The 16,808-nt window shown below is 45.4% G+C and overlaps 1 protein-coding gene across 2 annotated transcripts in view; it reads right to left on the minus strand.

Moving 5' to 3' along the window:
- CSMD2 (CUB and Sushi multiple domains 2) overlaps positions 1-16,808 on the minus strand; it is a 483,560-nt gene that overhangs the window by 209,411 nt on the left and 257,341 nt on the right. For both annotated transcript variants that reach the window (XM_087820831.1, XM_087820830.1), the window contains exon 10: positions 9,617-9,738. In XM_087820831.1, the coding sequence (XP_087676957.1) occupies positions 9,617-9,738 (122 nt within the window). The remainder of the gene's footprint in view (positions 1-9,616; positions 9,739-16,808) is intronic.

The raw sequence follows: 16,808 nt of genomic DNA on the forward strand, positions 1-16,808 counted from the left end.
GGTCCTTAGAGTCTAAAATATCTATTATCTGGCTCTCTGCAGAAAAAGCTTGCTGACCTCTGGCCTAGAGCTGTGGTTTTCAAACGGGATTCCCAGGCACCCCAGGGTCACATACAGGCACTCCAGGGGCCACCAGTAAAGGTAGAGAACTGCTCCAAGCAAAGCAGTTCCTTTGGAGCTAGTTCATGCTTTGGGAGTCTGTGACAGGCACAGAGAGTGGTTTGCTGAATGTCCCTCCCTCTCTCTATCAGTCCCTAACAGAAGCCTGAGTTTGTTTAAAGTGGGGCAATGTACCCAGCTAACCGCTGAGCTAAGGACGGCTGGCTAAGTAATAGGATTCTAGGCAATGAGATTCGAGCTGAGGAGCCCCCAAGGCATTTTCCTGCCTTTCTCCTTGCTTTCCTGGAACACGGGTGTGAGAACAGAGGCGGAGCAGCCTTCCTGTGATCACGAGGACAGGAGTCACATGCAAAAAATGGCAGAGGGGAAAATAGAAGGTGTTCGACATGCTTGAGGAAACTACTACACCAGCGCCGCGCTCTCCTCCTCTGGACCTCTGGTATGCAGGGAAAATAAACTGTTTTCTTTAAGCTTCTGTGGAGTTTTCTGCAACTCATAGTCAATTGCAACCCAATGGCTATAGGTGCTGAAGGAAGGCCTTTGTCACCACAGAAAAGTTTGCTGTCTCTTTATACGCGGGGTAAAGCTCAGCACCCTGGGAGCCCTAGCCCCTCCCGGTCAGCTGGTTAGGGCCCCTCCACAGTGCCCTGCCCAGCCCTGCTTCCCCCGGCCCTCCTCACTGCCCTTCTCTGAGTCCCTGAAGGCTGACCTTGGCCCATCCAGCCTTGGTTTACTAATGCTGCTGTCACTCTACTAGCTCACGAAAGGAAGGGAGCTCCCTGTTCCTGGGCACAGCCTGCAAGGTGATCCCTGCTCGGGTCTTGCTAAGGGCCTAGGGTTCAAGAACTGGCTTTGAGGGGCAGAAGGCGAGGCCAGTGGGAAGGCTGATCTGAACCCTCAGGGGTTCAGGCAGATAGACCTCTGACACCTTCGAGAAAGGCTTTGTAAAAAAAAAAAAAAAAAAAAAAGTATAATTGACATATAACATCATATTAGTTTCAGGTATACAACATATTATGGTTCAATATTTGTATGTTCTGTGAAATGATCACCACAATATGTCTGGTTTCCCCATCACCACATAAAGCTAAAAAATATGCAATACAATGTTATCGACTATAGTCACCATGCTGTGCAGTGCGTCCCTGTGACATTTATTTAACAACTGGAAGTTTGTACCTCTTGACCCCCTTCACCCATGATGCCCACCCCGACCCCTCTCCCCTCTGACAACCACAGATCTGTTTCTGCACCTACATATTTTGTTTTGTTTTGATGTTTATTTGTTTTGTTCTTTCAATTCCACGTATTAGTGAGATCAGATGGTATTTGTCTTTCTCTCTCTGACTGATTTCCTTTAGCATAATACCCTCAAGATCCATTCCTGTTGTTGCAAAGGGCAAGATTTCATTCTTTTTTTATGGCTGAGTAGTATTCCATGCACCGCATCGCATCTCCTTTACCCAGTCATCCACTGATGGACACGTAGTTGCTCCCACATCCTGGCTATTGTAAACGCTGCTGCAATGAACACACAGGTGCATACATTTTTTCAAAGTACCGCTTTCGTTTTCTTCAGATAAACACGTAGAGGTGGGATTGCTGGATCATATAGTAGTTCTATTTTTAGTTTTTTGAGGAACCTCCATACTGTTTTCTATAGTTGCCGCACCAGTTTGCATTCCCACCAACAGTGCACGAAGGCTCCCTTTTCTCCACATTCTCACCAACGCTTGCTATTTCTTTTCTTTTTGATAACAGCCATTCTAACCAGGTGTGAGGTGATGTCTCTCTGTGGTTTTGATGTGCATTTCCCTGATGATTAGTGAAGTTGAGTATCTTTTCATGTGCCTGTTGGCCATCTGTATGTCTTCTCTGGAAAATGTCTATTCAGATCCTCTGCTCATTTTAAAATTAGATTGTATCAGCTCTTTATATATTTTGTGATTCAACTCATCTTTGTAATTGAGTTGTATGAGCTCTTTATATATTTTGGATGAGGAGGGCTTCTGAGGAGGTTGGGAAAGAAAGCCCAGGGACAGAGCCTGAGGATTTTCAGAGGTTCTGGAACTTTGGTCACTACCTTCGTTTAATTTTGGTGGCTCCAAACACTTTTCACCCATTTATGACTCAGTCACTCATTGATTGATGGATTCACTCGCTCACTCCATTCATTCATTCATTCATTCATTCATTCATTCACTCATTCATTCAATAGTTAATATGCACTTGCCAAGTGCTGGGCTTTGGAGAGGCAACCGCAGGCGAGATAAACACAGCCACCACCCTGAGAGAGCTCACAGTCTAGAAGGGGAGACATACAAGTGCACGGACGACACCACAGTGCGCTGAGTGCTGAAACCAGGGCAGCATGGGTATGGGCAAATATGAGGGGCACAAAGTCCTGGCCGGACGAGGGGCAGAGCTTATCTTCAAGGAAAGGAGGGTGTGCAGAGACACCAAGAACACAGCCAGTTCTAGGGGAAGAGCAATGCCAAGACACGATGGGAGGTGAAGGAACTGTAAAAAGGGAAGGGATCAAGTCTCGGACTGGGAGGAGGCCATTAAAAGGTCTTTCTAGAGCTATCTGGTCATGACAAATGAGCTGTGGGGACCCTTGACCTCTCTGAGGGCCAGCCAGCAACCTGCATAGAGCCCGGCACAGACAGGGCAGAGGAAATGCTTGCTGAATGAGCCAGTGCACAAATGGGCCAGCCAATGTGTCCCTGACATTCACACTCCTGAGCGATCACTTGCCTGGAGAATTATTTCTTAATCCTTCAGGTCTACAAAGGGAGGAGTGACAGAGATAATCCTGAAGGCCTGAGCAATCAGAGAACTATTATCTTTGGCTTTGAAGTTCATGAAATGAGCTTTCCTTTCCTTCTCCCTCCAGGCCCCTTCCTTCTCTCTTGTACCCTCCTGTCTCTCTTCCTCTCCAGCCTCACTTCTACTTCTTTGTTTAGCAAAGGTGGATTAACTTTCCCGACCAAATCCGCTGAGGTTCATATGCAAACGGAATCATGTCTTGCGTTCATACTGAGAAGCTGCGAAAGAAAGGCAGATGTGTGCAGGTGGGGGGCGCTGACACAGGCCTGCGTTTCAGCCCAGGCCACAGAAATGTCATCAGCCATGTCTTCCAGGAGGCCTAACTGAAAGGTCCTGACAGGAGGTGGCCCTGGGGCCAACCATGGTCGGGGCTACACCTGAGCAGCTACCTGACTCGGACCCAGGTCTCCTCCATCAGTTATTAACATTTGCAAACACCTGCTGAGCTCTCCTCTGTGCAGCACAGTGGTAACTGCAGGAGAAATACTATACAAAATTCCAATCTGGGTTCAGGGCGTTTTGAGCCCTGGGAGAGAGATTCGAAACCCAGTGCAGCATGACTTACACACAAACAAGGATACACAGGAACAGAGGAAGGAGCAACACCTCGAGCAGTTAGGAAGGCTTCTCAGGGGAGGGGGTATTTGAACTGTGTCTCAAAGGGGGAAAAGGATTTTGCTTGGAGAAGGGAAGGTACATTGGGACAGGATGTGCCCAGACAGAGGTCTTAAAGGGTCAGAACCACCAGGGTGCTCCTTAAAAATATAGGTTTCAGGCTCCTACCCCAGATCCATTGAATCAGATCTTTGAGGAAAGAGCTTTGAAATTTGTTTTTAAAGTCTTTCCAGGTCTTTTGGATGATTAACCAATTTTGGGAAATAGTGTTGTGGGCAGAATGACCCCAGGGACTAAGGTAGCCCAGATGGCCAAGGTGGGGGTCACATTTCCCGAGGGAATCCCCGGGCGTGAGAATGTGGAGCTGCCTGCGGAGGGGCCAGCATCTCTCGCTCTGGGCCTTCTCCGTCTCACTCCTAGTTTACTGGGTAGAGACACTCCCTTAACTGCCTCCCCCATAAGACTGTAAGTTCTTGTTCCCACAGTGCGGGGCTGCACGCTGGTTTCTTGACGTAGGTTCTGGCCATTCCCGCACCACAGCATTTCATTTCTCTCCCTGAACATGACTGCCCTCGGGGGTGGGAAGGACGCAGGCAGGGGAACGTTCCCAGCTCCCCCTCAAGCTCAGGTGGCAGGGGTCCTACAAGGGCTGGAATTCCAGGAAGGGTCCTCATGCCCACCCGTAATCATGAGACGCATAATCATTCTGTGACGGTGGGGAGACCAAGGGATGCGTGTCCTGCTCTACACTCCTGCAGGCAAAGCTCTCAGCCCCTTCCCATAACAGCCTCTTCCTTCACTCCCTCCTTGAAAGGGAGCCCCTGCATCCTCAATCCCGCTGGCTGCCACTTACTCCAGAACCTCCCTTCACTCACCATCTTCTTTCTCCCGCCCCTTCACACTCTTCCTCTCTGTGTGCTCTGCCTCAGCCTAGAAACACACGCGAGTTTCCAAAACCCTAAACAGATGCCCCAAGTAACCCCACACCTTCTCTCCACCCTCCCCCCCTCACACGTCCTTCACGCCTTCCTTCACTTCACCATGAAACTTGTCTACAGGGCTGTCTACATGACTGGCTTCTAGAGCCTCCCCTCCCACCATTCACTCCCACCCCACGGCGATCCCTGCCCCCAGAGCTCCACTAAAAGGCATCTCCCAAGGCCAGAGCCAAGGGCCTCTTCAGTTCGCTTCCAACTAGACTTTTCTCACCGTTGCCCCTGTGAGACACACCCGGGTTAGAAGGGCCCCCTGCTTTTGCAGCCTGCTCTCCTCCTACCCCTTAGATTGCTCTTTCTCTGTTTCTTTCACTGGGTCTCTTTCTTCTCTGAGGACGGTGCTCCCAGATCCACTTGGAATCTTCTTCTTCTCTTTGCTGTTTCCAAGCAGGGCTGTCCGTTCATTAGGCTTCTTTGTCCACCTGTGTGCTTGTGAACCCAGATTTGTCCAGTTTCCAACCAGCGCATCCAAATGCCACTGGATGAACCACAGCGCTTCAGACGCACCAGATTTCCCCTCTTGGCTGCTGCACACAAGTTGCTCCTCTTGTATTTCCACTTAAAGCCTCCCACTGGTCCGAGTCAGGAGGCATCGAGGCTTCATTCCTTTGTTCACTGACTAAATGCTTACGGAACGCCTGCTATGCGCCAGGCACTGTGCTGGTCGCTTGGGTTACAATGTTGAATAAGACCCCTCCTTCTCCCTCAGTCCTCACATCCAGTCAGTCACCAAGTCCCACCAAGGTGGGGGACTCCAACAGGACACCATGAATACAGCTGGGCTAGTTAAAGCTTCGCCCTTCGCGTGAGGGGGAGCTAGGAACGAGCCTGTCTTCCTTCTTACCAGCAATACTATCCTCTGGGTGGATCTGGAGGCTGACTGCTTATCTCGGACCTTGACACGAGCGGACAGCGAACAGAAAACCTCCCCTGAGAGTCCATCACAGTAGGTCCACCTTTACGTGAGTTGTCAGCCTTCGGGTTACTTGGGTTGTTAGAAATCTTGGTATTGAGAATTTATTCTGAAGACGTTTCTGGCTGCCACCCGACACCAGGTAGAAGCAAATGTAAACTCTCTGTGGAAGAAACTACCTTCTATCCAGGTCTCAAATAATTCCCGCAGACAAAGTTTCTAAGTCTAACCACACGGTCAAAAGTTATAAACCAAAGAAGAAAACATGATTCTGAGGGCAAGAGGTGAGAAACAACAGACAACAGAATCAAACTGGTAAAGACTTCAGATATTGGGATTAACGGACACAAAATATAAAATAAATATGTTTAATATATTTAAAGAATTAGAGAAAGATCTAAAATATGAGTAAGGAGCAAGATTCTATAAAATATAATCAGAAATATTTGAAAAAGAACCAAGGAGAGCTTCATAAAGAGAAAATATTTAAAATTAAAAATCTTCAGTGAATGAATGCAGCAGAGGTTAGACATAGCTGAACAGAGAATTAATAAACAGAATGAAAAAGAGAAAATATGATGGGAGTTAAGAGACAGAAGACAGAGTGAAAGAGAGTAGCATGCCATGCCAGACTTCCAGAGCAGGAAAGAAAGATCATGAAGGAGAGAGAACAGTTGAAAAGATAAGGGCTAAAAATTTCCCCAAACTGGTGAAAGTTACAATTCATAGATTCAAGACACTTCATGAAATCAAGCAGGATAAATACCAAAATACCCACATGATAGTGAAATTACAGAACATTAAAGACAAGCAAAAGACTATAAAAGCAGCCAGAAGACTGTCATACAAAGGAATGACAATAAATTTGTAGCGATACTAGAAACTAGAAGACACTGGAGTAATATTTCCACGTGCAGAGGATATGATTCTTAAGCAAGAATCGGATATTTAGTGAAAATCAATGCTCTTTCAAGAAGAAAGGGGAAAATAGACATTTTAAGATAAACAAAAATTTTGAAAGTTTGTTATCAAGAGGAAAATAAATTTTAAACGTGCTTTGGACAGAAAGAAAGTAATTCCAAAGAGAAGAACTAATATGCAAGAAGGAATAGTAAACAAAGTAGTAGTAAATATGTCGGTGAATCTAAATGGACATTGGTTTTATTAAACAATAACAATAATAACTTATGAGCAAACATGAAAATACACAGCACAGAGTATAAGTTGGGAGAGATTAATTAAAGTCATAGTGTTCTAAGGCCTCTGGTTTTTCAGGAGGAACATAAAATTACTATTTACATTAGACTTTAAGTATGCACATGAATATTTCAGGGTAGCCCTAAAAGAATATAAATGATTGTGTAATTTTAACGATGAGAACAGGTTTTTAAAAATCCAGCTATACACAAGACATAAAGCATTAGGAAGTACAAAAGTTGAAAGCAAGAAGAAAAGATTTATTAGACAAAACCCAAAAGAAATCTGATGTAATAGCTGAGAAAAAACTTTAAGATCAAAACATTACTACAGATAAAGAGAGTCATTACATAATTATTTTTGAAAAATTGCAATTCACCAGCAAGATATATAGTTCTCAAACTTGCATGGCCTAATAACACAGTTCCAAAACATATAAAGCAAAAACCAAGAGGACATCAAGGAATAATAGGCGAAACCACCATCATAGTGGGAGCTTTTAATATGCCTCCCTCTGCAGCTGACAGATCAAGACGACAAAGTCAATGAAGATATAAAGGATATAAGCACAATTTGCAAGCTTGATGTAACAGAACACAAAAACTACAAAACAAACTTCATTTTTTTCAAGCACACACAGAATATATGCAAAAAATGACCATTTCTGGTCCAAAAACCAAGTTTTAATAAACTTGAAATGATTCAAATACAGAGAACATTCTCTGACCACAAGCTTTAGAACCAGTAACGAAAAGACAGCTAGAAAAATCCTTTGTTTGAAAATTAAGAAATACTTCTAAATAAAATGTGGTTGAAAGATGAAAAAGAATAATGGAAATTGGAAAATATTCAAAGCTAATCTATAACAGATATACTACATATAAAAACCTGTGGGAATCTAGCCAAAACAGTTCTGAGAAGGAAATTTATAGCATAAAATACTTAAATAAGATTGAAAAATAATAAATTAAGCATCAAAATTAAGATGCCAGAAAAAGAATAACAATAAATCCAAATATAACAGAAAGAATAAAGATGAGCAGAAAATGATGAAATAGAAAATAAGTATATCAAAAGAAGTATTAATAAAACCAAAATTGGTTCTTTGCAAAGAATAGCAAAATGTAAAACCTCTGGCAATATTGATAAAAATGATACAAAATAAGAAATGAAAAAGGGAATAAAAATATATAATAAAAGATAGTATATACAACTTTATAGCCAATACATTTGAAAACTTAGGAAAATGGCCTCAAGAAAAAACAGAAAATCTAAATAATATTTTAGTCATAAAAAGATTAAATCTACAGTTTAAAATCTTCCCACAAAGGAGCAGCAGACCCAGATAATTATGCTGAAAACTTTCACGAAACTTTTAAAGCAAAAGTTATTTTATAAATCCATAGAATAGGAGGTGAGGAAACACTCTCTACATCATTTTATGAGGTTAGCAATATCTTGACAAAAATATCTGGCAAGGATAATATGAAAAAAGGGGCCAATCTCACTAACAAAATAGAAGCAAATTACTAAATAAAATATTAGCAAATCAATTATAGACATGTATAAAAATGATACTACTAAACGGCCAAGCTAGGTTTATACCAGGAACATGAGGTTGGTTTAACATTAGAAAAATCAACCAATGTAATTTACCACACTAAGGGAATAAAGAAACAAGTCATATGATATATCCATAGATACAGAAGGGTGCTTGATAAAACTCAACGTCCATTCACACTAAGTTCTTAGCAAACTAAGATTAGAAAAACACTAAAGTAAAAAAAAAAAAGAGCTTCAGCAAACATCATAATGATGAAGTAAAAATATTCTAACATCAAACAGTGACAAGAGTGTCCACCATCATCACAGTGATTCAACATTATATTTGAGGTTTAAGTCCAAACATTGGGGCAAGAAAATGAATGAAGAGAAAGTATAAGGATTGTAAAGAAAGAAATAAAACCATCATTTTTTGAAGGTGATGATTGTCTTATGTAGAAAACCTCATGTAATTCACAGATAAATTATTACTAGAGAGTCGCTATATACAAAGGTCAAAGAATAAAAGCTAATTGCAATTCTAAACACCAGGAAGAAATAGGCAGAAAATAAAAATTTAAAAGATAAGATTTATAACAGCAACAACAAATATAAGATATCTAGGAGTAAATATATTAAGAAATGTACAAGACCTGTAATGGAAAAATTCCAAAAGTTGATTGAAAGCCATTAAAGAAGCCCTAAGTAAATAGAGAGACATGCCATACTCATGACTGAAAGACTCAGTATTACAAATATAACTGTTCTTCTCCAATTGATCTGTAGTTTTAGTATAATTAAAGATTCCAACAGGTTATTCTGTGGATCTCGGCAAGATACTTGCAAAATTTATGAGAAGAAAGGACATGTCACCAAAAAAAGAACGAAGTGTGAAATAAACATGTGAAAAGATGTGCATAGCAGTGCAAAACTACACACAACAACATAATAAATCTTAGGGACATAATTTTGAGTAAAGTTAATTACGAATATATACAACATGAGTACGTTTATATGAAGTTCAAATGCTAGCTTACTAAACAATGTATTTTTCAGGATACACATTTACATGTAAACTATAAAGAAAAGCAGGGGAATGATAAGCACACAATCGAGGTAGGGTGCACCTGAGGGGTAGGGAATGGGATGGGACTGGTGAGGGACTCGCATCACTAAGGTAGCTGTGATTTGGCTATGCAGGTGTCTGTTGTACCGAGGTTCTTTATACCTTACTTATATTTTACAAATATGCTTTTTATCTACTTGATATTTAATAAAAATAATTTTTAAGAGTTGCCTACAAAGAACCTACCACAACCTAGTTCTGGGTTTGAAACCCTCGTAGACCAACTGTCTCCAACCCAGCGCTGCCCACAGGACGCTGCCCACGCCCCCCGAGCCTTACCTTGGCCGGGTTGAGCGCTGTGATGATCCACACGCAGTGTGCGTTGTTATCATACTGAATGGGGAAATTGGGGGAAGTGATGATGCCCGAGGGGCCTCGCAGGTGGGCATCGCACATGCGGGCTGCAGGGAGAAGATGGAAGTTTAGTTTAGACTAGGTCCGGTGCCCATCCCCACCTCTCATCCCCGGCGCAGAGGAGACTGAAGTCTGCACAGTCTCAGCCCACATGATGTTCTGCTTTCTGCTTTCTTCCCTCACAGTGCTCAGTGGGTTCAAAGGGAAGTCGCAGCTCCTGGCGCACTGGTTGGGGCAGGCTCCGCATGCCCTGCCTGGCTGCGCTCGGTGTGCAACGATGAGCTTCCATAGCCAAGCTAAGCCCAGTGCAACCCCAACTCTCCTGCGACCAGCAGCTCAGCTCCACCAAGAGGGTGTGGCTAGTGCTCCTCAGGTGGGCCCCAGGCACTGTGGGCTGCTGAGGCGCCCACCCCTTGCTCTGCTCACCTGTCTGTGCTTCCCCGTCTGCTCTCACCCCTCGAGGCACGGTGAGGATGAAGGTATCTGAGATAATGGAGGTGAAGGCTCACCCAGGACCTGGGGCATCGTCTACTTCAGGCCCCCTGAAGTAGAATCTCAGGATGTCCTCATCAAGGCCACCTCACTAGGTCTCAGAATGTCTGTGCCCCAGGACTCTGCCAATGCCCCCAGCTCAGCCCAGGACAGGGCACCCAGAGTCTCAGTGCCAATCAAGGACTCCCCAGTTCCCTCCCCACACTCAGCACATGCCCCACACAGGCCTTTGACTGGAAGCATAGAGATTCAAGGTGAATTAGAAGAAGTGCTCTACTCAAGTAGATATAAAGTGTTATCAATCACAGCTTAATCTAATTAAGCCCTTTAAAATAGCTTCTGAGCTAATTGGATTAAGTAGTGATTGATAACAGTTAAGGTGCTACATTGTACCTAGGTGTTTGCCTTCTTTAAAAACGTGTTCTTTAGTTTGAGGCGCTTCATTCTTCAATGTTAGTGCTCCGCTATTTTAATAAAGAGCTCTACGAGCCTGTTCCATTGCTGCCCACATGGCAATTTATCCTAATTGTAGGCAAAGTGCCGAATGGTAAAGAAACAGTGAGTGAACGCAACAAGCCTAAGTATATAAAATGAAGGTGGTGTCAAGCCTGGTTTCCTCTGATGGGGCAAAGTATCTGAGAGCTCCTCTCCGAGCGTGGATGGGGCCATGATCAACCCTTCCTGGGACGGTTTGGGAAGCAGTTTCCACAGCTCCCGGGCATAATTCATCTCTTCTCATTTCAGGCACTCATTCCTACACTCACTCATTCCAGCGTTTATTGAGTGCCTATTATGAGCCAGGCAGAGTGTGGGAAGAAAAAACATCTAAGACACAGGCCCTCCCCTCTGCAGGGCCAGGGGCAAGTGGAGGAAACAGGTATGAAAACAAGATCAGGCAGAGCTGTCTGAGGGTTATTTGCAAGGAGCCGCTGCGTCAGAATTGCTCCTTCGAGTTCATCACCTTCAGTGAAGAAGTTCCTGATGGCTCCCCCCAGCCCTGCACCTAAAGGATCTTCTCCCTCATCCTGAGCTCAAATGTCAGTTAAATCAAGTCTGAACATAGCCCGAGGAGAACCCCCTCCTCCATTCCCCTCCTGTGCGTCCAACTGCTTCTGGAAGTCTGTGCTGAGAAACCCTTCAATTCGCAGGTTGTGCTTGATGCAACTGGGCTGAAGGCAGCTGCCCTGGCTAGGAGAGGGTAGGCTGTGCAGTTTACTGACTTAGTTTTCTGGGTTTTCCATCTACTTGCTTGCTGTTTAAGCCTGGGTAAGTGAAGAAACCTCTCGGATTCTATTCTTCACCTGTGAGATGGGGCTAGTGACATCAGCCCTCGAGGAGGCATGGTGAGGATGAAGGTACCTGAAATAATGGAGGTGAAGGCTCACCCAAGACCGGGCCATTGTCGATATTCCACAAAGGGGAACTGAGACTGTCCGACTCCCAATGCTATGTTCATTCCATTTCACGAAGCCCAAGATTTCTCTCAAGGCCCAAGAGCTTTTTCTACCTTTCTTGAACTTTCTTTCCACAGGATTTTTTCCCCGTGACCACATTTGAGACTGACAACATTATTAAACAAATTAGAGTAAGATCATCAAAACCAAAGCCATGATCCCAGCCGACCTCTGCAGCGTGGACCTGTGGATCCAGAACCCTAGCCCTGTGGGGAACCTTATAAATCCCCACCAACATCATCTTACACCCCTTCTGGAAAGCCAGGCTTTGCTCCCTTACCAGCCCTCAGCTTCGGACTCAATTTATCCTGCACTTGTTTCCAAAAATTAGATGGTATTTGCAGTCTGTTGAAACATGCTGAAGGTAATTAGAGAGAATAGGTCAAAAAGGCATTTACCAATTTAAGGGCTTAGAGGGAATAAATTAAATTATTACAATCTGCAGATATTTAGCAGGGAGCACCTTAAAATAGGTTCAGAGTGGAGCATCGGCTACCTTTTTCCTCTGCTGTCTGGGTAAGGTCGGGGGCGGGGGGGGTTGTGGACAGACTTCCCCCTGAACAGCCAGTCCCTGGGATCCAAGCAACAGATGGATAGCTCGTGGCTGCAACCCACGCGGGCTGGCAAAATGGTAGATGCTCAGACAAGGTCTGAATAAATGAATAAACACATGTTGATGTTTCTTTTTGCCTTTCCCCCATCAAATTTTCCGCTGGATAACTTTCAGGAGTCTGCTCCAGGACCTTCCATGCCTGAGCTTGGCCACCACTCCCTCTCTTCCTCTGGACATCATGACACCATATAACAGGGCGAGTATTCCAGGGGACACTAGGGGGGCATCATCTGGACCCACAGCCAGCCTGGCACTGAAACATCTTGGCACCAAAAAGGAAACTGCTTCATATGCAAATGCCTGTGGTCTTCCATCTTCTCCCCAAATCTGAGTCCCACACTGTTCCATGCTGTCCTCTCTTGCTTCTACTAGCGACCTGCCTCCTCAGCCTTCCCACAGTCCTCTGGACTGACGTCCCCACCACCAAATCTAAGGCAGACAAACCTGACCTGCATCTGCAACATCTCTAAGTACCTCCTGCTCCAGCTCCAGCTCCAGCTCCTGCCGTGATCGAAGCCCGTCGCCCCCTAGCCCCCCACCCCCGGCCCACTGCTTCCTCTGCAGCCTTCTGCAGTGAGAGCTTTTTCCCGCCCTCCCCAAGGTCGCCCTATAAACATTTGCTGAACCCCTGGAGGACTCTTCTTTGATCTTCGACTAGAGCTCATTTCCCGGACACCAACATTTTCTCTCCACCCATCAGTTCCCTGTCTTCTCTTCTATCCTCACCCAGCTTAGAGCCCATGGTCCACCATTATGATCATTTTCTTGGAAATCCACCCAAGTCCCTTGCTCCTTTTGCCTTTAATCAGTTGCCTGGAAGACAGCAATTATGGGTGAACCTCTCCACCTACATTCTCTAGATCTGCCCCCAGACAGTTGAGCTTTTCTGGAGAAAAATCACGAGTAGAAAGATCGACGTCACTATAAATTCATGATTATTCACCTTTAAAAATCCTAGATATTGCCCAGCAACTCGGTCGCTTAGCTCTATTAAGCTCATTCTCCTGCTCTGCGCAGACCCTTCCTTCCTTCCACATGCCCCTCGGACCTCTCGCCCCTCCCCTTGCCTCCCCTTACTCTCAGTTGATGACCTTGCTTCCACCTTTGGGGATGAAACAGGTGACATCTGGCTGCCACATACTCTCCCATCCCCCATTCTGCAATCCTGTCTGCCTATGTGCTCATCTTCTCCCCTTCAGTTCCTTTGCCTTTGAGAGGCCAGCCCCCCTCCTCATGAGATCTGGTGCCCCCACCCAAAGTCAACCATGTCCGTGGCCATCTCCAGGGTTAGCTGTTCTGGGCCCCAGTAGAGTCCCTCTGTGAGATCTTAAACTCCATCATCCATTCTTTCCCCTGCCGCCGATGCGCCCAGCAGAGTGGCTTGATCTTGAGGGACTTGCTATCCTAAATCATAGGTCCCTACAGCCTTCTGGCTCCTTCCTTCCTCACCTATCAATCCCCTGCTGACCCTTCTTCTTTCTCTAGTCTGGACCTCAGGACCATCACCAATGGCGTCCCTGACACTCTCATATCTGCCTTTGATTAATTCTACCATTCACCTTCTCTATGCCACCATAATTGAAGCTCCCGGCCAGGTTAGCCCTTTCCCTTGTCTTTGTTCAGTTTCCCTGACAATTTCTTACAAGAAAAACTTCAACCATTGCCACTCAGTTGAGCCATGTAACCCCAGTTGACCTCTCTGGAGGGTGTGACCTTACTGAGCCTTCTCTCTTGGTAAAACTCACAACTGTCAACTTCTACGATGCCTCTAGGCTCTTCTCCTACCTCTCTGACTGACCCATCTCAGCTTCCTTCTCGGCCATTAACTCCTTAAAAGTAGTTGATTAGATCTGGGTAAAGAGTACATAGGAGGTTTTTTGCATATTTCCTGCAAATTTTCTGAGTTTACAATTTTAAATCGAAATTAAAGTTACCAAAAAGTGTGGGAGAGAGTTGTTTTATGTGGTTCCATTCATTATACTGACTCTGAAGGTGCAATTTTCAAGAAGTGTAGGATAGAGCTTTTGGAGTCAAGGTCTGGAGTCCAGCTCCACTGATTAGCTTTGTGCCCTTGGGCGAGTCGCCTGACCACACCAAGCCTGAGCTAGACATGAAATATGGATATCATCATGTTCTTCATGAAGAAATTATGAGAAATGCCTTCTGCAATGCTTTATACAAGTATAAATTGCTCAATAAATGGGAGCTTTACCATTAGTACCTACATATATATAGGTGAGGGACCCAGGGAGCAATGGGCACGTGCTCTAGCATAGTTAGTGAGTCCCATAGAGAGAATGGCTACAGAGGAGAGGGGAGGGGAGGAGGGGAGGGGAGGCAAGCCTAGAGGGATACGAGTGGGGGAAGGGGAGGTGAGTAGAGTGAAAACAACCCTCTGAACATTAGTGTTTAAGGTCAAGGCCCTGGAAGCTGATCCAGGGAAGGCCAAGAAGGAAGAGAGTCGCCTGCAACATCCATGGCCTTTACTGTAGCTGGCTGGTGCGCTATTTCCCACATTTCACTCCCATTTTGTGAGAATGAAGGAGGAGATTCAGAACAGTTCAGAAACGTGCCCTGTGCTATATGGTGGGTTAATAGCGAGGTTGGAACTTGAACTTAAGTCTCTGAGTCCTGAGTCTGGCTCTTTTTAGCCACCAAAAAGGCCTTTATTCTACACAGATGTATAAATGTGCATATATGTAATGTGCATATAAATATATATGTATGTATTTACACAGCAAATAGTGTTTTTTTCCCACAAAGGAAAAATTAATGTATTGATTTCTGTAGATTACCTACTCTTTGACTCAGTAACTGTAAGTCTCTCATCTGGGGCTGGTACCCAGGCCCTATTCTCTGTCAAGCCCAACCTGTGGCCACAAGAAACCAGATCTCCTGGTTGTCAATGTGGTCCTCTTCATTCTGTCAGTTGTTTACAAATGGTGTTCCTGGAGCCTGAGGGGTTCCTCGGAGGTGGCTTAGGGGCTGCTGAGAGTGGTGAGGAGGGGGCAACTCCCAGTCCCCTGCCCCTAACTTCAGTGCGAGACCTGCATCTGTTTTATTTATTGGGCTTCTGTGAAAGCTTATTTTAAAATATTAAGGCCCGCATATAAAATAAGTCCGACAAGTCCTATATTGTACTGTTCTGCCTCTATCTGGGGCTGAACAGAATTCGATAGCAGTGCTTCGGCTGCCCTCAATCTCCTTCAAATGATCGAAATTTTCTAGCTCACTTCTTCAGGCGGGAGGGAAACAAAAGAAGGGCCTGTGAATGCCTGAAGTCAGATTCCAAAATGAGGGCTCAGTGCCATGCTGTTCATTCATTTCAATCACCGATTCACGCAGGTTGTCTCAAAATATTCGTGGAGAACCTATTATTTGCCAGGCCTCATGTTTTGGTGTAATTAACTGTGTGCAAAATGAATATTTAAAATGGAATCACAATTTAAATGCATTAGGGGGAAAACAGTACCGCTATGTGTGTGGTGGATCCTTTTCAGAACGTGATCTTCGGTAACCTACTTAGTAGTGTAGCTCTCCTGGGGTTCAGAGAGTCTTGTCTTTTTTTATTCTTTTTAAAAAATATATGTTTTTATTGAGTCAGAGAGAGGAAGGGCGAGGGAGAGAGAGAAACACTGATCCTCTGCCCCCCGCACCGGGAATGGTGACGGGGAACCTAACTGGTGGCCTCTTGGTCTGCGGAATGATGCTCAACCAACTGAGCCACACCAGCCAGGCCCTTTTACTCTTAAAGTGAGGTTTGCTCAAACTCAACCTTGGCCCTTCCTCAGCGTAGTCATGGCCAGAGCTCGCTTTCCTAGACCCCTCGCTCTGTATGGATGTCACCGTGATGCACGTGCCTGCAGAGGGACAGAACATCTCCTTCTTAAACAGGAAGAATCCAGAACGCAACCTTCCTGTGGGCACGCACCTTCTCTTCCAAAGGAGCTTTGTTCAGGAACTCCAGGGCAAGTGCTCGCTCTCGCACCAAGACCCAGTCCCGGCCACCCGCAGAGTGGGAGAGCTGCGCACACAGCGTGGGAAAGTAAGAGCGCCTCCCGGTTCCCCCGGGAATAAGGCCAGCGCTGCTCTCACAGAAGCCGCTGCTGTTCTGTCCCCATGATGGCACACACTCAGGGCTGCTACTGTAAGACCATCTGGGGGACGAGGCTAGGCCAGCCCGCCCTTGGTATATGTGATATCTGCGGACGTGAGTGGCACGGCCCTGAGAACAAGATGCCCAGGTGTGGGACTAGGACAGAGGAACCTCTGAGACCAGGTCCGCCCACTTCTGCTGAGCTAAGGGCATCTTCAGAAGGGCAGGTCTGTTCATTGCCGAGTATGCGGAGAGAAACAAGGGCATTGAGATTCAGGGTTCAGGATGTACATGTGTCATCACGGAGGGATTAAAGGTGACATTATAAAGGTGATTCCCTTCCTATCTGGGTGTAGGTGTAACATCTGTGCAAAGAGCTAGCAACCTGCTCCCTACATAGCCTCCCATCAGACTGGAAGGTCCATGCAGGGCAGGGCCACGGTTCTCTTCCCCACTCCTGGA

This window comes from Miniopterus natalensis, chromosome 9 (assembly GCF_054644295.1).
Source record: "Miniopterus natalensis isolate mMinNat1 chromosome 9, mMinNat1.hap1, whole genome shotgun sequence".
Taxonomy (NCBI): Eukaryota; Metazoa; Chordata; class Mammalia; order Chiroptera; family Miniopteridae; genus Miniopterus; species Miniopterus natalensis.